At 38.6% G+C, this 22668-nt stretch overlaps 1 protein-coding gene across 1 annotated transcript in view; it reads left to right on the forward strand.

Annotated features, from left to right (window-relative positions):
* Window positions 1–20: 20 nt before the first annotated feature.
* Window positions 21–22668, forward strand: part of GABRG3 (gamma-aminobutyric acid type A receptor subunit gamma3) — a gene marked incomplete at its 3' end in the record, with an annotated part of 334788 nt that continues 312140 nt past the window's right edge. Inside the window, exons 1-3 of the mRNA XM_080347671.1 lie at window positions 21–443; window positions 4004–4152; window positions 18597–18664. Of these exons, the coding sequence (XP_080203797.1) occupies window positions 391–443; window positions 4004–4152; window positions 18597–18664 (270 nt within the window). The 5' untranslated portion in view covers window positions 21–390. The remainder of the gene's footprint in view (window positions 444–4003; window positions 4153–18596; window positions 18665–22668) is intronic.

Below are 22668 nucleotides of genomic sequence, written 5' to 3' on the forward strand. Positions count from 1 at the left end.
GGCCAGCGCCAGCCGGGGAGCGGGAGGGGACGCGCCGCTGCTCCCGGCAGCTGATTGCAAGAAGGGGGAAGCGCGGCAGCTCCGTGCCCGCTGAACACCTGTCAGACCGTGGAGCCTGATTTATACCTGGCCCTGGCAGCCTCTCCGCTGGGGATATCCCCCTCGTCCCACTTTTTTTTTTTTTTTTCTTCCTTCCCTCTTTTTCGCCTCCCCCCTCCCTTCCTGGAGCGGTGTGAAAGGGGGTATTTTCTTCAGGGTATAAAGCTGAGAATACGGAGGAAGAGAAGCTCAGAGCTTCACCTCATTGCCTCATTCTCCCTTTCATGTGAACATCCTGCAACATTTCCTTCATCCTGCCGCACCTCTCACCTGGCCGGCGCTGCCCAGATCATGTCCGCTAAGCTCCTGCCGGTTTTCTTCCTCCTCTCAGTGTTTCACGCCTGGTAAGTCTGCACTTCCCTCGCCTCCCCCGACTCATCCCGTCTCCTCACCTCCTCGCACCGGGGCTTGCGGGTTGAAGTCCGCTCGCCGGAGTTTGCAAAATACTCGGCGCCCGGAAAGGACAGCGAGCTCTTTCTCCCCACTCCCCCGCTCTGTGCCGGGGCTTTATTCTCAAATGCGGGTTCCCCTGCTCCCTCCCCGGACAGCTGCAGCCCCGCTGCCGGAGCTGCCGGCGCGGCGGCCCCGCTGCTGCTCCTCCTGGACACGGAGGTCGCCCGCAGGGGCTCTGTCCCGAGCCGGCCCGGCAGAAAGTTTTCCCGCTCCGGCGGCTGCCGGGGCCGGGCACCCAACGGGACGGCGACTGGCTCTGCCCGGGCTTCCCTTACGGCAGCGGTCGGCCAGCAGCCCCGGCTTCCCTCCCCACCCCGTCCCCCCGGGCTCCGCGGACGGCGTCGGCGGTAGGAGGGCCGAGGGGGCAGCCGCGGGAAACAACAGCCCAGAGGCTGGGACCAGCTGTGGGTGCCGGCGGGTGCCCTGGTGCCGGAGGGGGGCGGCGGCTTCTGCCGTTCACCACCGCGCCTGCAGCGTTAACTTCCGCGGAGGGGGGCTGGGAGGGGCGCTTGTGGCGAGCCGGGCCGGGGAACCCCCCGGTACCTGCCTCAGGGGCTGTAAGGGTCACCCAGGTGGGGCTCCAGTAACGGCGAGCGATGAGGGGCCAGAGGTGGACAGCCGGCAGGTGCAGCTGTGACCTTCTGGACCAGTCTCACCTTCGGTCCCGGTGGTTGTCCAGGGTATCAGGAAGGGCCCCCATCGCATAACCCAGGCTAAGGGCTCACCTCAGCGCTCCCCTGCAGGATCTGCCACGAACCGGGCTGTAGGTGTGCTCAGCAGCCCTTCCCTTCCCTTCCCTTCCCTTCCCTTCCCTTCCCTTCCCTTCCCTTCCCTTCCCTTCCCTTCCCTTCCCTTCCCTTCCCTTCCTTCCCTTCCCTTCCCTTCCTTCCCTTCCCTTCCCTTCCCTTCCCTTCCCTTCCCTTCCCTTCCCTTCCCTTCCCTTCCCTTCCCTTCCCTTTATTGACCATGTTCTCCTCAGCAGTGGCCTGCCCCGCACCCGAGTGGCATCTCTCTGCCAGATCTCCACAGGAACTAAAAGCTGCTTCATGTCAACCCCCAGAGCAGGTCTTGGACACCTGTGTTACAGGAAATAAACTCTTTCCCCACAACCTGTCAGTGTTTTCCAGCTTTCCTCTGGTGCAGTTTATACACTGCCTCCTCTCTGCCTTCTCACAGGATCAAAATTAGCGGCCCTTGAGGAGTCTGGGGAAGGTGTGCAGCCCTTCTGTCTCCTCAGTTTGAGAATGGCTTGCCATCATCCCACACTTGTTTCTGTGGACAGCAGGAATATGCTGAGAATTTGACAGTCACCAGTAAGGCTACAGGTGAAAATGCAACCTTAAGTGCCTTCAAGGAGCCTAATTGAGTAGAGGCAAGCAAGGAAGTGAAATAACTAACTCTTGAGAAAACCAAACGTCTTAAAAATATGCATTTAGTGTATTAGTCTGATTCACTGTGAAACTCCTCACACCCCCAGTCTTCATCTAGAAGGTAGGTAGGAATTTATATCATCTGGAAGTACTTTCTAGGAAACAAGCTGCTAGAGGGAGAGGATTTAAAAGGTCTGTCAATACTTAGAATGTTGCTAGTGACTGGTTTTAAAGAAGCAGCTCCCTGAAACTGAAATCCCAGTTCCACCTGAACTCAGTTCTCATTTCCACATGCAGTCTGAATGCCTCCAGCAAAGTCGTGGTGGGTGCAGCAGAAAAAGATCTATGATTTGTACTTCCTTCCTATTGGCAATCCATCACCAGTGCAGGGTTTCAGCTCTGAAATATCAAACATGTATGTTTGGAGATGGTACCTCCTTTGAGAACAGTTCTGTAACTGCAGTATTAAGACATAGGGCTTATCATGAATCTGGGGGAGAAAAAAACCCACTAAAATTCCTCCCAGGGTGCTTTAATGCTCATTGGATTAATTACACACAGTTTTAAAAAACTGTAACTCACTAACAGAGAAGGAATATTAATCTATTCCAAATTTTCCCTAAGTTTTCTCTACTTTTGCAACTTGGTTATACGAGCTCTCTCTGTAGAAAATCCTCAGGGGCTATGTTTCAAAATCATTTTTATACGGAAATTGTACCTAGAGCACTCACAAGTTATGAGGTCATGTTAAGTGATTCATGGCTAATCCTTAGGGGTGTATTGGCTGTAGAGCAGTTTCAATTAAAAGTTTCATTAAATGCTCGAACGGTGCTCTGCAAGCAATGTTGAAGGTTGATGATGCTCTGTGATTAATTTTTTATGACTGTATTATTTTTTTTTCTGTTACTATAAGGTGTCTGTTAAGTCTTCTGGACATCTGAGATATTTTAAAAGACACTAGGAAGGGGAGAGAGAGAAAGGAGGTTGCACATCACATGAATAAGCAAGGCTGGGTATGCCTTTGATTCTCCATTGCTTTGCACCGTGCATAATTATTGACATTTGTGTAAAAAGGCTGCAAAATGATATTGTATCACCAGGGCAACTGCAGATCAAAGCAACACAGAGGTTCCACCACTAAGGTTATCTTTTCTCCTGGTAACTTCATTTTAGTTTAACTGTCACAGATTTTCTCCAGCGAGAGGCATGAAACAGATTTGGTTTCTAAGATACCAAAAGATGCATCTTTAAATCAACATTTTACTGTTTGTGCACAAAAAAACCACACAAATTAAATTAGTCTCCTTGCAAATATATCTAGCTGTCTTTGCTGGGCAAACTGAAGTTTCACCATGTTTGTATTAGCATGCTCTTAAATAAAAATAATCCACCTGTGAAGGAAAGAAGTCACAACTCTTGGTGTAGTACTTATTTCTATTTATTTATTTATTTATTTATTTATTTTAAGTGCCATTAAACCTGCAGGGGAATTCAGAATAATTTATGTAATATATTTGTATGCTTGTGATAATCTGTCATAAATTCAAGGAGCAAGCTCTTAATTCTAAGTCTTGTAATACATTAAAATCTGAAATTCAGGCACTGAGAATATAATAATTTATTAATAGGATCAAATGATCAGGAAGTATTAAAAGATCTGAATTTTTAATACTCTTATTAGCCTTTGTGCAAGAGATGAATCAGTTGTCCTCATGTATTAAAATAATACTGCAGATGTTCTCTCTTTTAAGAGTATATTGTAAACGAACTAGTTGGGATATGTTGGTTAAAATACAGGATATAAAATATTACTCTGATAGCTGTATTAACTCCCAGAGTACAATTCTTTGAAAGACTGGCAGAAGACAATTTTGAAATAATTCTCAATGATGACCCATCCACAGATACTCAACAACTGTTAATGGGAACATCTTGTTGCAAATACAGCCTAAGGCTGGTTAGATGCAAAACTAAAGGAGATATGGAAAACTTCTTCAGATGAGTGTGGAGATTTACCCAGAATGTAAATTCAGATTTTAGTTATGTAAAATAACATCTATTTGTTTGATTTGTTATTGCAGTTCTAGAAAGGTTGAAGAGGATGAATATGAAGATGGAGCAACTAACCAAAAATGGGTTTTAGCTCCAAAAACACAAGACACAGATGTGACTCTCATACTAAACAAGCTGTTGAGAGAGTATGACAAAAAACTACGTCCAGATATTGGAAGTAAGTACTCCTTTCTGCACGAGTGAGGAAGAACATCTATGGGAGCAGAAAAGACATTATGTTACATTTTGGTTCGTGTGCACAGATGTCTGGAAAAGTGGAGATTAAGTTTTTTTAGCTGAAGTTCATTTCCAAGTCAACATTTAAAAAATGCTAATTCTCGTGGGAAGATGTGGTGGTAATTTAGGGTGCTAAACACTGGTTTGCTTGTGCAGAGTTTAAGTTGAGGTATGGAAAGGCTAGCTCTAAAGGATTCAACAGCTCTTTGGCAGAGTTAGGAACATACTTATCTCTTTCGTCATCCAGTGCATGCATACGAAAAACTCATGCTCTGAGGAGTGATCAAAAAGTTGGCATATTAAAAACAAAAAGTAGGACACAATAAGAGAAGAATGTGGATCTACTCCCTTCCAAATGTGGTCACAAAAGTTATGGGCCTTAATGCTGAGAAGACAGCACTAGGATTTGCCTGTGTATAGGGCCAATCTAGAGATTTTCTTCCCCAAGCCAGAAGACATCTCCAAAAGAAATCTAATAGATTGGAAGTGTCTTGTGGGCAGTACTACTACATATAGGTATAAAATTTAGATAAGAGCCAGTAGATATCTGCATATAACCATTTTGAGGGGTTTTTTTTGTTTTAAATTTGTATGAGGTTGTGTGTTTCATATCAGTATTTTTTTTACCTTTTGTGGTTATGCTCTGTTTGGTCTCCATCCTTAGATCAGAAAGGCTATAGCACTACTGCTGTTCAGTTTGTCCACAGCAGGCTTGTATGTCAGAAATCAGAGACAATCTATCATTTACGTTATGCACCTTGCATATACTTCAGAATGAACTGGGAATGGGGAAAGCTCAGAACAACCACCTATCATAATTTACTTTTCCTAAATTTTTGCAGAGATTAGAGGGAGAATTCCTACTGCTGATTTTAAGTGAAACTACCATTTCTTGATGACACATGTATTGATATACTTTCTAGGTGATCCCTTTGGGTGAGTTTAGAGGAAATTAAAAGCCATCTGTATGCATTCACCATTACAACTACTAGTGCCTCATAGTTGCACTTTATACAACAGTTCCAGAAAAAAAAAAAAACAAACAAACTATTCTGTGGTATGAAACTGGTTTTTTTTTATAGCTATTACTTTCTTTTTTTTTTTTTTTGTATTATTTACAAAGATTATATTTGATAGATGTGTCTCTTTTTAACAGAGTCTGACATTTATCTCTCTCTACTTAGTTTGTCATACTGGATTTAGCTAATCTTTAATATCTGATGGAGAAGTGCTTTAATGCAGTTCCCCACCCATATCAACCTCTGGAAGACATTCTCAGACAATTTTTTTATTTTACCTTGTACACCATATCCTCAGATCACTGACTTCAGACAGAGTATGTTATGCCTATGTGGGGCAAAGTAATCATTCGAAGTTCCCATGTCAGTTGTCATAAAATCTGTCAAGGATAGATGTATATTACAGCACTGGAAAATTGTTGTTACCAAAATAATTCCTTTTGCCTCTTCACAAAGTTTCATAAGTCCTGTTTTAGAAAAAGGGTTTAAATTACACACCTCCTCCTATATTGTACCAAACTGAGATTTTTACAGTTCTAAACTACATCAGCCTGTTTCTATTAAGCATTTCACTCCTCCATCATTTTTCTCTTTGATAGGAATCTGGCTATTTCAGAACTTGAGCTGTTTTTCAGATGCTAGACAGAGAAGTTAGTTCACCTCTGCTGCTTTCCCTGGTCTCTCTTCCCTTCTCTCCTACCTTTGATGCAGATAAATAACATTGTCCTTTTGAAGCTGAGGAGCTACTATGTTTGTCAAGGAGAACACGAGGGGAATGTTAGAGAATCAGACATATGCAACTTCCCTGAATTCCTGTCTGGTTCCTCACACACAAGCACATTTTCCTTTCCATCTTGGAGAAGGTTATCCTTCAAACTAGATAGTTGACTTGTCCTGACAACTGAACTGTGTCCCTGTCCCAGGGGTCCCAGTATTAATATAATACAAATCAGTTAAAGCATAATACATTTCAGTTAAAGCACTGTGGGAAAAGGTAGGGGACCAGGTAACATAGTGCATACAATAAGACAACTCACCTTTTGAAATTTATAGAAAGCAAGGAATAAACCATGGAGGAAGGGAGAAGTAATTCTCAGAATCGAGTAGAAGTGAAGCCAGTAAAAACTGTTGAGGGTTAAATCCAGGTCTAACATGCAGTCAGCTACTTATTAGAGCCTTTATGTATGTGCAGTGCTGCCTGTAGGCAAATCAGCTGTCCCACAGGCCAGGACACACAGAGCTTTTCATGTTGTACCACTCTTCACTCAGTTTTCCAATCCTTTTTTTGCAAAGCCACTGTTTCTAACAGTGGATAACTTCAGCAATGTTCCTGAAGAAACAATCTTCTCTCTTAATACATTCAGAAAAGTCTAGGAAAATACTGACTTGTTTGCACTTTCAGAGGTTGGGATTGCAATTCTTAGATCACTTGGGAACATGATTTTTCAAGCCAAAGGCCATGAGGAAAGGAGAAAACTGTGACAAATATAAGGTATTGAAGAGCATGCTGGCCCAGACAGTCACTTTTCTGTGGCCTTTCATCCTTGCCAGGGCCACTGATGTTTTGGCTAGCTCAGGTATGTCCAGGTACTACTTGGCACTGTACAGATATATTCTGAGTGCCCATTGCTACACTATGGGCACTGAATACTTCAGTAACCATGTCACCTCCAGGTGAGAAGCATATCCATCAGTAAATGAGCTCCTGTGAACAGACACTCAGCCACCCTCCTTCCTCCTTTCCAATCCAGCCCATCTAAACCACTTAAAGAATGTGTAGGTCAATGTGAAAAATGCAAGGCCAGAACTTGCTCTTTCTTTTTCTTCTTATGCTGGCTTATCCTTGGCATAGACTTTCATGTAGATGACTGCCTGTCAGATAACACGTTCAATCTATGCTCAGCAGTACAGGTATCATCTGCAAGGTTCTAAGCCAGGATTTTGAAAGATTGAATTGAACAGCCTATGTATCAGGAAAAACAGTTACCCTGTGAAGGCTATCAGCAACCTGACAGCCTAACAGGACCTGTCTGGCTAAAATGAGCCTTTGGTGTTTGGAAATAAAGAAGTGTTCTACCAGCAGAAGAATGTCTGACTACATCCTCTGTGGCCACATGCTTGGCAGAGTTCTTGTCTCCATAAATATCACAGCCTGGGAGGATTTTCATTGTACTGGTGCCATCTGGCAGTTTTCCACTATACTGCAGAGCATACACACCTTTTGGATTTGGAAAAAAAAAAAAAAAAAGCAAGCAATTCACACTGAACAGCTTGTACTGGTGTAATGATTAGATCAAAAAGAAAGGTGTTTTATGGACACAAAGCATCTTTCCCACTCACTTTTCAGCAGCTGAAATTATAGGGCTGAAAATCATGAGTCTGTTGTATGGTATAAAAGACATCAGTCCCAGATAACATGTAAACCCCTTCTGAACTATGAAGGTTTTAAAATCTCTTCCATAGACAGGTACTCTGGAGTTTGTTTCAAAGTCCTTTGAAGTGAGGACCTGGTCAATGGATCACAGGATCACAGAATGTTTGGGATTGGAAGGGACCTCGAAAGATCATCTAGTCCAATCCCCCTGCCGGAGCAGGATCGCCTAGATGAGGTTACACAGGAAGGTGTCCAGGTGGGTTTTGAATGTCTCCAGGGTAGGAGACTCCACAACCCCCTTGGGCAGCCTATTCCAGTGCTCTGTTACCCTCACTGAGAAGAAGTTTCTTCTCAAATTTAAATGAAACCTCCTGTGTTCCAGTTTATACCCATACGAAACATTTTCTAAGTGCAGTAAGGCTTACTACCCTGCAAGAACGTTTGGGTTTTTTTTTCCTTCGTGTCACATGGGCTTATGTCCTGACATTCAGAACTAAGTTCTGGCCCTGAAATTTCACTTCCCCTTTATTAATAAAATGAGAACAGAAATAATACACACACCAACAGGCCAAAGAGTAGAATGAAAATAACTACAGCTAGAAAAATCTCAGTTTTACTTAAGTTTTTTAAATAAACCAGGTTTTTGCCATTGCTCTATTTTTGATTATCTGATTTAAAATTTGTTACATTTTTAAAAAGTGATGCAAACCACAGGTAAATTAAATAGCTCAGGACAAAACATATTTCCTTCAAAGTTAGCTTACTTTAGTGAAACCTCCCCTCTCACTTTCCTTGATGCATAGCTTAGTCGACAATGAAGTCCTGGAAAATAAATGTTACCTTTGTTACTCTACATTGTTTCATGGTTCTTTTCATATAGAATGGAGGTTGCCTTAAACAGACAGAAAGTTTGTAATGGTGTGTTCTTCCAAACTGAAAGTTTTGCCAGTCATATTCCATGAATGTGGAAAATAATATGCTATGTTTCCTTTCATTGTGAAAGTCACCTTACCCATCAATAAAAGGTAGTATGTGAGAGGTTTCTGAAATGTGACATTAGTAGTGGGATGAAAAAAATCTCATGCTAGACCAGGCTCAGAGCTGCAGTACTCATTTGGAGCATGAAGACCATTAAGTTTTAAGAGTTTCAGTAGTTGGTTTGCTTACCTCAAAGAAAAGATCTTTTTGTTTCTTGTTCATTAAGAAGCAACAACTAACATGGGCCAACATTTCAGCGATGACAAGGCAATAGTAACATTAAGATTAGTGCATAAGCTGAGCTAAACTCCGGGCTTCCCTCTGTATCTCAACCTGATAATGTGAAAGAATACATTTTCTTTCACCAGTAATTTTTAGAGAACAAAACTGTTCCCTGAGCATCTCTAACAAGCAGTCAGTTATCTCAGGACTCTAATTTAAGTGCAAAGGATATTCTAAAACAGAGATCCTGCAATCTGACCAGGTGCTCTCCAGCCTTGCTGTGATTACCAACCCTTTTCCCAGCTCCTGAAATACCTTCCCCAGAACACAAGAGGGCTAGAATAAGGAGTTATGCATACTTGTTAGGTACAACTAGACAGAACTACTGTCCACTACCTTTCCCCATGTTGTTCCTAATGTGAGCAAGTTGTGTTAGGACAGTAATAAATTTCTATTTTGACATTTAAAAAAAAATGCCTAAAGATAATTGAAAAAAAAACATAATAGAAACAGTTTCCCCTGCATTTCAGGCTGTACCAATGATCTCTGCAGTTAGTCATACTCTGCCAGGGAAAGAGTAATACTTTCAGTTAGTTTCTATTTCAGAAGCTGAAGCAAAATAATGCTTGTAAGAGAAAAGCCAACTAGAAGGGACTACACTCTAATGTACTCAAACTGTCCAGGAAAACTGAAAGTAGAATGTGACCATAAGTATTAGAAATTAAGTCAAAATAAAATAAAAAAAAACCCCAAACAAATAAAGGAATATAAAGTTGCAAGGCAGAACCTCCTGTGCCTCAGAGTTACTTAGCTGAGAGAAAGTTTTTCAACTGACATTTCTTATAATGGTCAGCCAGAACTGAAAAAACTGAATTCATTTTTAATGCAATATAAGTCTTGTATAAATGTGGTAGTTTATTGTATTCATTTATTTTTCCTATATGTTCTAGCACTTCATTTCTAAGCTGCCTGCCTTCTTACTTTCTAAAAAAAAGAAAAAAAAAAAGATAGAATAAGCATGAATAGTACTGATTTTAATTATATTTTTCACTGAAAGGGTAGAAAAAAAGTAGTAGGATAATTTGTATTGTATACTTGTATTCTCTGTTTCTCTAATGTATCACTATACTAGGGAAGGCTATGAATTGCACATGTTGAAGAAAGCTTCATCAACCTGTGTTCTGAGATGCTTTTACCTGCTTTTGCCTCCTTTTTGATTGCACTGCTGTACCAAGATCCCTCTTGGATTCTCTAGATATTTGTACAGTCTCTAGTGGTCCCCTGTATTTATTGTGTATTTATAAGCCCAAATAAGTCCACTTTGAAGTATGAAAGTGTGTATGCATGTATCTATATATGTGTATATATATGTATATGCACATGTACGTACACCCCCTAATTTAATGTCTATATACCTTCTCAGGCTGACAGTTCTAGCTGCCTTAAGAGTCCAGCTGTTTTTCCTTTGCTTCTCAAGTGTCCTGTATGGTTGTACTTCTGAAGACGACAGCAGTCTCACAAACAGCTGTGCAGTCTCAGTACCTTGAGTAGGTTTGAACAAGAGTAACTGGTAGAAGTAGGTGGGCTCATTTCTGCTGGCAAATATGGAAGAGTAAGTTATGTCTGACATGCTTTACTGTACCGGCTTGATGGGGTTTAACAGCAGTTCTCTCTTTAAGCAGTTAAAGGTTCTCTCTGTAACTAATTTGAGCAGTTTTTCAGTGTATGCAAGGAGCAGATGTGTTGGGTGAGTTAGCACAACTTTTCTTCTTTTTCTTTTTAAAGGAGAAGTGCATTTTCAAGCACAACCCTAAAGAAAACCTTGCGTTCTCAAGCTGTATCACAACCTTTCTTCTGTCTGAGCTGCCTTCCTAGCAGGCCACACAGAAACAAACCCTGAAGTGCACCACAGGCTATTACCACTGTGGCTGTCAAATTATTGTTGCTACCTGCTGCTTGCCACACCTGATACTCTTTAAATTAGCTTCAGCAAGGTTTCCCCATATGTGGTGACAGAGGGTTGCTTATTGGCTCACAGAACAAAATATTTCCCAGATAACAATGCAGAGAAAGCTGTCAACTGTCATGCAAGGCCAAATTACTACTTTCTTCTGTAGATCTTTTTCCATGCTAGCCTGTGGGAGACAATGTTGGACATTTTATAACAGGAAATAGTGAGCCAGTTGTCACTTAGGGATTGATTATAGACGGTTGTACCTGGAGTGCTAACCAGTGTGTAAAGGCACTACACAATGGGAAAAAGGAGTAACTTCTGTTTGTGTTACGGGAGCAATCATGAGGGAAAAGCTGTAGTCCTGGATCCAACTTCTGCAGTACTGGGCACTGGAGAAGATTGTAGAGGTTAGTCTAATTTGGGTTTAGATGGAAGAAGAAACTTGGATAACCCATTGGTGAGGATGGAGACAACTGTGGCTAAGACTCAGCTACAAAACAGGGCTGAATATAATGAGAGCTCAGGAGCTGAAACCAGTCACAAGAAATAAACAAGTGTGTTTAAATTTTTCTCATTGATACTTCCCTTTCCTTTATTTATTTATTTATTTATTTTTTAAAAAAGGAAAATGGATTGTCTTTATTTCAGAAAACTTTTGTTCTGATTCAGTCACCAAACTGGAAAACCATTGTGTCTGTTTCCATGAGTAAGACAGTAAATCTGAAGATTATTTTAGTACCAGTCATCTTCTATGCATTATGTATAAGCGCATCTAAGCAAGGAGAGGAATATTCCTGAGGAAGGGGTTGCTATTCAATGCAAATGAAAACAACCTCTGTTCTAGGTGGGAGGATAGAAGGGATTTCTCAACTGTTTGTAGGAGTTCTAATTCTCTAGCATTTTCGCTTATAGATGCTCTCTTCCACAGACTTTGCAAGGAACTTCTCTAGAATATTAAGAACAATAATCGGGGGGTAAACTACTCTATGACCACTCCCAACTCCCAGTTTCACATTTTGAAAACTGTGATCCATGTTTGAGTTCTAAAACATGACATAAATATACTGGTTGGTTGCACCTAATTCTTGTCTGGTGCCAGTATAGTGCATCAAACATAGACTCTTTCAAAATATAGCATGGGAACATTTCTGATTAGGATAGGCTGTTGACAGTGAGATACCTCATCCCTACATTCTGCTTTTCTAAGCGCTTAACCATGGAGCTGAGTAAAGAGGAATTTCTGACTTTGGTTTCTGACCTGGTTTGGTTTGCACCTTCTCATCTGTCAGGGGAAACACCCTGCTTTTTACTGATCTTTCTCTCATGTAAAACTCTTAATGTGTCATACTAAAAGAATATGTAGAGAAATTTTATTCCAATGCAGTGACCCTGAAGCCCTCCAATTTAATGTTTCTGCTTAAAAAAGTGAATATGATATCACTTTTTTGGTTATCTAACAGGTCTGATTTTTTTTTTTTTTGAACACCTAATTTAAAACAAATGCTGGAAAACAACACTTTAATTTGAAGTTTACAGTACTTCAATATATAGAAATATTTTGGTATTCAAACAATTTGTTTTTCTGAAACTACTCTCATAATTTAACCCAAGTAATACAGTTCTTTGCAGATAAAACTTATCTTTTGTCTCATTTCTAATGAGCCCCTTGTATCTTTGTAACATTTATGTCTTGCATGTAGTCTGTCGGGCTGACAAAAATGTACTGGTTTTATGTTGGAGAGGCCTTTTACCCAAGTACTTCACAGCAAGGTCCCTTACAAGTCAACCTTTGTGAATATAAATAATTCATTTACACAGATAAATCTTCTTTAGAGTTTTATTTCCTGACAGTGATTACTTGCTAAAATGGCTTGATGCAAACTCAGACTGAAAATTTTTCTTGACTGGCATTGTAGGTAGGAAAGTTGGGTTGACAGTTAATGTTTGCCAAACGGTTCATCTAAGCTGTCAGACCCAAAACAATATATAGCAGCTGCTAGTTCTTATTTTTTCTTCTTTTCCATAACTTCACCTAAGAAATCTGAGAGGAGATTGGGAGTATAGCGTACAGACTTTTGGGACACCACAGACTGAAAGTTAGTTATGAGTCAGGAAAAGTTTGAGATATCAATTATATAAGAAAAATCTCTTTTTTCTGCCTCCTTTCTTCTGTGATTACCTAGACTATGCTGGCTCTTCCAAGTGTAGAAGTCTATTTAGAAGTCTGTTGGGTGTGGTTTTGTTCTGTTTTGTTTTGCTTTTTCTAATGGTTAAAGAGGTTTCTGAGTAAGTATGTGTAAATTTGGCAAATGCACAGCACTACAGTTGCCATTTTGAGGTTCCGGCACAAACTAATGAACTATTCTGTTATCTTTAAACAGTGCACACATTTCTGCACACATTTTAAAACATTGTTGCTCTTTTTTTGCAATTGTATGCTTTTCTTATGACTGCTATCGTTCATCCAGACCTCAGTTGGTAGCTTGCTAAACTTTGCAGGAACAAATTCTATCATTGTTTAGACTTATGATATCACATAGGAACTCTTCCCTCCCATGAATATAATTAAAACAAAAATGGAAATTTTAGGGATTGGTTGTAAAACCAGCCTAACCATTAAGACCTACAATTTTCATTCCCAAACAACATAACACTAGAAAACTTACAGATGTTGTATTAGGGAAAGGTATATGAAAGATAAAAGTGTTAAAGGCTGATTCATGGTGGTGGTGGGATATGAAGAATAAAAGTGATTTGTAGCTAATTGAAGCAGTTTGTTTATGTGCATGCTGTCATTCACATTCCTGGACAGAATGGCAACAAAACCTAGCTTGTGAGTAAAATACCCTGTTCAGAAATCTATGTTCTCCTCCTAGTATTGCTGTCTTATAGACTTTCTTCAAAGTCTGCATCTGATTTTTGATTGTTCTTTCGGTTCTCATTTTCGGTCCAATTTTGGTACTATGGTCCTAAAACATAGGGAGGATAGTTATGTCAGAGTTTCTCTGACTATAGCAAGTGGAAGCCTTTGACCTCTATCTGTTGTTCAAACCCATCTTTTCTACACAGGAAAGATGAGTCTTTTTGATTTTCCTCATACCTTCATAGAATAGAATCATAGAATCATTTAGGTTGGAAAAGACCTTTAAGATCGTCGAGGTCAACTGTAAACCTGTCGCTGTCAAGTCCACCACTAAACCATGTCCCTGAATGCCACATCTACACGTCTTTTAAATACCTTCGGGGATGGTGACTCAACCAGTTCCTGTTACTATGTATTTCTTCAAATGTGGTAATTTGTCCTAAAATATCAAAGTTTTAGCTGACCACTATTATGCCTGATATATGTCTTATTAGCATAGCAGTTTGTTTTACAGGAACAAGCAGGTAATTAGGTGTTGCCAATAAGGTCATGTAGGAAAATATTAATAGTCATCATCACTAACCCAAAGTAAACATTAACACTATAATCACTACTACTACAGTTACCGATAACTGTGTAATGATTTATTACAGCTTTATCCCAATTTAAAAATAGCAATTTATGTGCTAATGAGATAATGTAAAATATCATTATAGACTAATTTCAGAAAATATCTCATTACTGTGGAGCCAATCTTGTTAGTCTTTTGCATTCAGAAGTCTCGTGGAGCTTAGGCAGAGTTTAAGTGGCTATGTATTTCTAGAACAGAGCCCATGTTATATTTGTTATGTGGTTTTGTGCCTTCTAAAAATCAAGTGGTAATTGCTTTGTTTCTATAAATATGTGCGTATTGATCCGTAACATTTTTACCACTGCTTTTTTGGGTAAAACCAGAGTAATTTAGGCCTGGTAGTTGCTTGAACAATGTAAGAAAGGTTAACATTAAAAAAAAATAATTTAAATTTTATTTTGAAGCTTATGAGAGCTCAGCTAGTTCTACTCACATTTAGATGAGTTTCCAGTAAAAATATTTCTAAAGACTAAACTTTAAAAAATAATTCCAAATATTTATGGTTTGTGCAGGAACATAAATGCTATTTAGGCAGGCTTCAAATGTAGAGGAAGCTTTCTGTAGGAAGCAAATAAAGTGGTTTCATTCATGAGCTAAGTATCAATTCTGAACAGCAGAGATCTATCAAAAATTAGGAGATATTTTAAAAGGATAGGATAATATAAAGTACTAAATAAACACAAGAAAATGTCAGGAACTTATTACAGATATTTTCCCTACATGACTTGTGAAATTGTGTAACAATCCCTTTGTTCATTTCCTCAAAAGTCTTTTAAAATTCTCCTGATACATCTGTTGAGTTTATTGCACACATGATCAGCTTGCACATGTCCAAGAGTAAAGTCTTCACAGATTTTAATGGGATTCAAGATCAGGTACTATTAATTTCACCAGTATAAATCTATAAAATGGGACTCCACAAATTCTATAGTAGGCCTACATAGGTATTTGTGATCAGGGCACTAATCTAGCTGTTTCTGTGTTTTGTTATTGCCCATACATACCTGGCTTGGCTTTACACTAACTCTCTAAGTATTCACTTGGCTTCTTGAGTGAGCTTTGCAGGTGTGACCTTAGTTTTTTTCTGCAGATATTTCGATTGCCTTGATAAATCCCCTCCTCAATTAAAACTAACATGTTTGCAGATGAAATGATTGCAATAAGCAGTTAGCTAACCTTAGATAGCACTGTGTAGCAGCATAATGCTGCAGTTACTTGGATGTAATTACATTCTCTTTTAGGGAAAGTTAACTACCATATATTTAAGAATATTTCAAAGAACTTTGAGAAGGTGAGTAAGTTTATTGACAACCTTTAGTTGCTCTCCTGCATGTGATATAACGTAAGGTTCTGCAAGTTCTAAGTTTCTGACAGTTCTTTAGAACTATTTTGGACTGATTCTAGTATCAAAACAGTACTGGAGCTGAATAGCCATTTATAATCTTATTGCCAACTTTTAGTGAGGTATTAACACTTCTGTTGTTCAGTGAACAAGACTGTGAGGACTTCCTTAGTGCAAGAGAAAATGCTCTATCTGTAGCACAGCAACTTCATATGTGACTTAAATTAGTCCATGAACTGAGTGTTCACAAATACATGTAGTGTACGGGAAAACTGAGCAGGCCTTGAAATAATTGGTAAAGTAACTATTTATGTCTTTCCATGAAACTCAGTTTATTTTGGAGACAGGTAAAGGGTGACTTCTTTCCAATTATATATTATAACTTTAAAACTCAGTTATTTTATTTTTCATAATGCATTTTGGATGAAGTAATCTTTTTTTGCCTCAAAATAGTTGGTATTTTCAATTAAAATCATATGATAATGAATCTAAAATGTATGCTTGATGTTCTCCCAGTTTATGTTTGTTTGTATCCATAAGAGACCACTGCAAAAAGAACTGTACTCTTCTGTCTTTTCTTTCATAACCTGAACACATATTTGCCATATGATCATATTACAATGGTATTTTCTGCCCCTGCCTAGGAAAACAAAGTATAATTCAAAGGAACTTTCAGTCATTTTTGTTGTTGTAGTGATATAATAGCTTGCCTGTGTTGGTTTTGTTTTGTTTTTTTTTTAAATTTTTAATTTGAATTTCGCTAGGAGCGTCTGAGGCTAGGTGCTGGTTTAATTTGACATAAGAAGTGGCTGCTGCTTAGTTTGGCTCTGTTACAAGATTAGACCTTTACTGTGACTAAGACCAAATTTTCTTTAGCATTAGCAAACAGTGCTTCATTTTTTTTCACCAGAAGAGAATTTGGCCCAGCACATTCAGGAAAAATTATAATCCTGTAACCTATTTATATACTTAACTGCAATGATTAAACAAAAATGGATTCCAAGCACTGTGTTCTTGTTCTGAACTTTGTCCCTGATCCTGCCAAGATTCAACTGCATGCCAGTTTGCACCACTAAGTCTAGTCCCATTAATGTTCACCAGAACTCCTTAGTGCTGAAATTCCAACTAGATATGTGCATAAGCCTTAAAAAAGATCATACCCCTTTGTTCCATGTATGGTACCTTGGTAAAAGAGCTAGCTGTTGTTCCTCGCTATTACCAATTTCTATGTAATGACATTTATTACTGCATTTTGAGGCAAGTCTCATTACCAGAAGCTGCTAGACTCCTATTTAGTTATTAGCTGGGTACAATTACAGTTGCATTAATCAGTTGTGCTTGTTCAGCTGAGTTCAGATTTTCTTTTGCTAGAGGGAAGATAAAAGTTTATAAACCAGTCCTTGAGACAATTTGAAACTGTAACCTTAAATAATCCCGGATGTTCTGACAATATGCAGTCAAATAAGTGTGTGGTACTTAATGAATTAGAGAGAATGGTTATCATCTTTAACCACTGTTTGTACTCACTTTAATGTCTGGTTTTGCAACATCAGATATAGTCTTCCTAAGGATACATATATACCTAAGTCTTACATGACAAGCCAACCTGCCTATTTTTTCAGAACTGTCTAACTTTTCAGTACTTTAAAACTTCTCGGCATCTCATTGTTAGTCTGAAATTTGGGGCATGTAGGTAAAAAATATTCATCTTTACATGTGGAGATTTCTGTCCATCCTCAGCTTTGTGCTGGATGACTTCTTAAGCTTTAGACAAATTAACTGATATCCACCTGAGATAAGCTTCCCACAGAATCGTAGTATTTAGCTGCTCCTCACTTGTCTGCTCAGTAGCTTGCCCAAAGTAAGCTCCCTGGGTTTTGAGGTGCTGATTTACCTGCATTTCCTCATTCTAGGGGGCTTGGGGATCGGTGAAAAAAGCTCAAGTTCAGCATAGTTTCAAAACTTCAGTGTTTTGAATTTCTACTTCAAGAAGACCATAGGGAGGGAAAGGTACCTCAGTGGGAAAACAAGATGTCTAACAGAAGCTGTTGGCCTACTAGGGCCAGATTTGCATCAGTTCTGACTATGCAGATTAGAACAGGATTTGTACTTATAGTTTTGTGTCAGCTGACCTTGGAGAAAGTAAAACACAAATTAAGATCTCAATTTAGAGGTTAATGTATATCCTGTGGGGTTGGAAGGAAGGCAGTATAAGTAAAAAACCCCAAACAATGTGCCTTTTAGTGTAAGAGTGGCATTATTTTAGAGTTAGGCTACATCACTAGTAAGAGTTTTCTGAATAATGTTCAGCAGGTACACTGACACCAAAGATGCTAAAAGGAAGATAAATCCCAATGGCCTCAGCTAAAGAAGGAAGTACAGAACTTGTCCTGGCCTATTCAAACCTGGAAGTCTGAAAACATGGAAGATTTTGTGAGAAACTTTAATTGACTAAACCAAATCAAATTGAAAAACCTCTGGATGAATGAATGCAAAGGCAATGTGGGCTGAAGGGGATGAGTCTAAACTGAAAGGAGAAGAGTTGCTCAGGTATAGCTGAATGAATTTCATAGTGATTTTACTCCAAATTAGGAGGATTTCAGGGCTGATGAGATGAAAAAATCTGGACAGATTTTTTGGTGTGGAACAAATGTGGTAAAGGACCTCCTTGTTGAGGAAGTGGGAAAAAGTGATATGCTGCATTATTTCTAGTTTCATGTCAGTCACTTAGGTTTTGACTTTGAACACTGAAAGTTTCCTTAACAAATTGCTGCTGAGATGAATGGGGATCATGATGATAAAGTGCTACAGGCTTTCATTTACAGTAATATTGGTTGGGTATGAGGAAAACAACCTTTTCTTCCTGAAAAATACATAATCCATATTTCTTAGTGGTTCTACTTGTAGAATGGACCTTACAGCTATTGGAGAAGAAAATATTTGAAGTGATTACTTTATGTTTTCTGCAAAATAATATTAAGTATTTTTTTTTCTCTCCACAGTAAAACCAACAGTTATTGATGTTGATATTTATGTCAACAGCATTGGTCCAGTATCATCAATAAATATGGTAAGTGACTTGCTAAGAGAGATTTTTTTCTGCTGGTCTTGGCATCAGTATTAGCTTTTGAAAAACACAATAAATACTATTAGGATAAGTTTTTTTGCTGATTTGGTTCAGTTTTCAGCTATAGCTCTGTTTTTCAGATGACTGTTTTGTGTCTCTTCAAGAGAAGAACAAACCTACAAGCAATATTATGCTCTGTTTTGTCTACTACAAAATACTGGTAGATCTTGAATGGTGAAAAAGCCATCTCTAGGAAAAAAAAATATGAAGCAAAGTTATTGTCAAGAAAATTATTGAATTAATGTTTCAAGAGTCAATCAAACATACAGAGCTTCGTAATGTGGAGTTAATGACAGTCATCACATACTATCAGTGTATTTATTTAAAATTCATCATCTCTTCAGTGGTTACTTTTCTTTGAGTTATCAACAGTCTCTAGCCTTAAAGTATAATATTGAAGAAGTTATACATAGCTGTACTGCATGTATAAAAGTAGTAGAAACTGAAAGAATCTGTGTGATAGTGTGACAATAGTGAACCTAGCAAAACATAACAGTTGATCAGTTGCTGTGGTCTTCTTATCTCCAGGAAATTCCTCAGTTCTGCAGCAACATGTTCAGATTTAGAAAGCAGGTTGGATGTTTATGGAGCTGCTGCTGTTTGTGCAACTTCAAGTTTGAATTTAGCACAGTATTCCTCTTTGTAAACTAGAATGAATTTTTCCTTAATACAACTTGGAAATGGAGGACCTGTTAATATCTTAATTTACTTAAAGCTCTTATGCTAACCTCTTCAAGCAATGACTTTCTCTTATTCACATTCAAAGGCGGCTGTGTACAATAGTCGCATAAGAATCTAATAAGTGCACTGCGTGTATGTTTTGCATTTTTGGAACCGAAGGTCCTGAATTTGAATGATGGTCATTCAGCCTGATTATTTGGTTTTGCCTGTGTATATGGGAGAATGTAAAATACTGCAGCGTATTCTGCAGTATACTGGGTGGTCAGAGACTCCTGTGTTTCCTGGGAATGGGAAATCTGGCAAGTAAAGACAGAACAAATTACGTGCTGGGAACAAATTTGCCGTATATTCAGAGTGTGAAATGTATCGGTCATATTTCATGTGAAGTACTGAACGTCAAGCAATGGGAGTACCTGCTATATTCTTGAACTAATAAATAGCTAATTATCTTGCCCTTCACTGACTCTACCAAAATGACCTGTCCAGGGAATGATTTATTGGAAGATCTATTCAGCTTTGATCCTCTGACTTGTATTTACGTATACTCTAGGAATAAGTACTCTGTTCAAAAGCAATGGGGACAATGGTGAGGATGCTTACTTTTCAAAGTCTTTTTGCTCTTTGCCTTTCTCAATTAGCTTGTAAGTAGTATTTTGGGGTGCTGGAAATGGATGTGGAGTAGTAATTAAGAAAGCATTTGATAAGAACTGCTTCAGGTAGGAAGAAGAAAAAATAATAATAATAGAAAGAACCAGTGGTTCTTGGAAGATTATTACTTAGCCCTTGACTTTTTGTTCAGGATATTTTATGGCACCGAGATGGAAAGATACATCAAGATGTCAATTTAAAAGGATGCACACAGTATCTCTTTGATAGTAGATGGTCATATTAGGATAGTTAATGAGTGTATGGCATAGAGATTTTTTGGTTACAGCTGAAAAAAACCTACATATGATCTGTAAAGGCAGAACGATAAATAAAAAAAATGATGAAATGTGAAATGCAGGTACCTGAAGTTGTAGGGACTCAAGTCTGCTTAAAGCTGTATTTAAACTTCTGTCAAGAAATTGAGCTTATTTCAGATATGCTTGTGGACAGTATATCCCACTGCAACTGAATCTGAAGTAGCTAAACACTTTTGAGTTTCACATCTGTTCTCAAACCTAATTATTAATATAGGAGATTAGGCACTCAAATGTAGAAAACTTTTGTCCAAATGCTCAATTTCTGCTCTATTGCTTTTGATTTTATCCAAACATTCCTGAGAGAGCAGAACTGAGCTTGCAGTCTGAAATTTAGAATAAATATGGGAAGTGCTCCTCACAAACCTACCAGTTATGGTGCTGTATGATATCTTATCTCTCCAGTGGCAGAACCAATTAAGGAGCTGCTTTTCCACCATTTGTGTTATTTCAGCTGTTTGGTGACAGTATGCAATAGCTCTGTGATGCTCTACTGGAAAGAAACATTTAACATTTTTTGTAATTAAAAATAATAATTAAAAAAATTATATTTGAGTAAGCAGTTTTTCATGTAATCTATGAACTGCTGGACCATGGGTACACAAACAGCTGAATAGAAACAGTAGCTGGAAATTATCTGTGACAGAGGAAGAGTAATGAAGGTACCAGCTTCAGTCTGATTTCTGTCATAAAATTGAACTCTCCAAGGGAGAGGAATGTGTGTGAAAATCATGTACAGAATTTAACATAGTATTCTGGGAGAAAGAAAAGAAAACATAGTATTCTTGTGAGAATCTACATATGCCATATTTCTCATCAGGACAGGAACTTTTTCTCCCCTAAATTATTATTAAAAGTTGAGTTATACTGTCAAGGCAACTCAGCAAGATGGTAGTTGATTAGGCAAAAAGAAAGATGATTACATTGATTTCCATCTCTTCTATTTCAAGCCTGAGATCACTAACATGTACAAGGAGGATTTTCCTGCTATGCACTTCCAAACCTAGCCCTCAGCTGTATCACTTTTTTTCTTGATCTGCAGCACTTTTGCGGGAATATCATGTGGAGCTTCTCTAGACATCCAACTATACAGGTGTATTTTCCTATCAGTTTTCACCAGCTCTTTTCATCCTGTAGGTAAAACCTAGGAAGTAAAATTATTTTCTTTAAGTTATCTATTCAATGGGTGTTCAGTTGAATGTTCAAGCCAGTTTTGTGGAGCAAAGCTTTTCATATGTGAATAACTTTGTTTCAATTAGGATTAGACTTGAATATGAATATTAATATCTCACTGTTTCTTTAACTGTCAGGAAAAAGTTGCTACTAGACACCTACCTACAGCAAAGATAACATCAGATGAATTGTGTGTGAGTACTTGTGCCCCCGAGGAAAAGGAAATCCTCTTAGACTGAGGCTGGAAGTGCCACAAGGAGAAGAAATGTTAGGGAACCCTTCAAAAAGGCTTGCAGTCAAGGGAAAGGTAATGTTCTCCTGGGCAAAGATGGCGCAATCCACAGGAGCATATGGCTGACTCTGCATTCCAGACTGTTTGCTGAGGGTTTATGCCACTTCCCCTAAAGGCCTTACCAGTGATTCATTTCCTAGTTGCTTTCAAATATATCTGTTTGGAACCTCGAGATTTCCATAAGAAACAGGAATGATTATAAGAAAGCAATGTAGATTCTCTTCTTTTAGAGGCCCATCATTAGAACATCTTTATGATGACGATAGAAACTTGTTTCCTGGATAGGCAGTGTTGACTTTTCCTTTGTCTGTGACATGGAAGATTTCTTTGAGGCACAGTCTAAAAAAGCCAATATTAAGTAGCAAGAAATAGGAATTGTGTAAGAATAAAGAAGTAAAAGCAGGCTGAATAATGAGTGCTACGAGGAGGAAGTCTCAAGTGGCAGTTGAAGAAGAAAGTAATTTAAGCATTTTGAGCTATGGCATGATGTTATAAAATTACAGAAGTGATTGATACTAGACAAGAGTATTTTGAAATTTAAAAATCTCAGATGTTTGAATGTCCATTCAAAAATTTTAGGGTGGCTTTTTAACAGATGAAAGCCATTTATTGCATAAATATCTTGATATCTTTCCTTTATCAAAAACATAATAGAATGTGAGCTTGGACTGATTTTAAAGAAACAGAAACTGGTTGATTACAAAGTAATGACACATGGACATTATGAGCCAAATTAAATCTTCTCGTGTGCATATTATACTCCTTTGTCTTGGTTTTCATCTCTTTATAAAGTTACAGAAATCTGCAACTTTACATTTCATGTTACAATGTCATTAAAG

The sequence above is a fragment of the Nesoenas mayeri genome, assembly GCF_963082525.1.
Source record: "Nesoenas mayeri genome assembly, chromosome: 1".
Taxonomy (NCBI): domain Eukaryota; kingdom Metazoa; phylum Chordata; class Aves; order Columbiformes; family Columbidae; genus Nesoenas; species Nesoenas mayeri.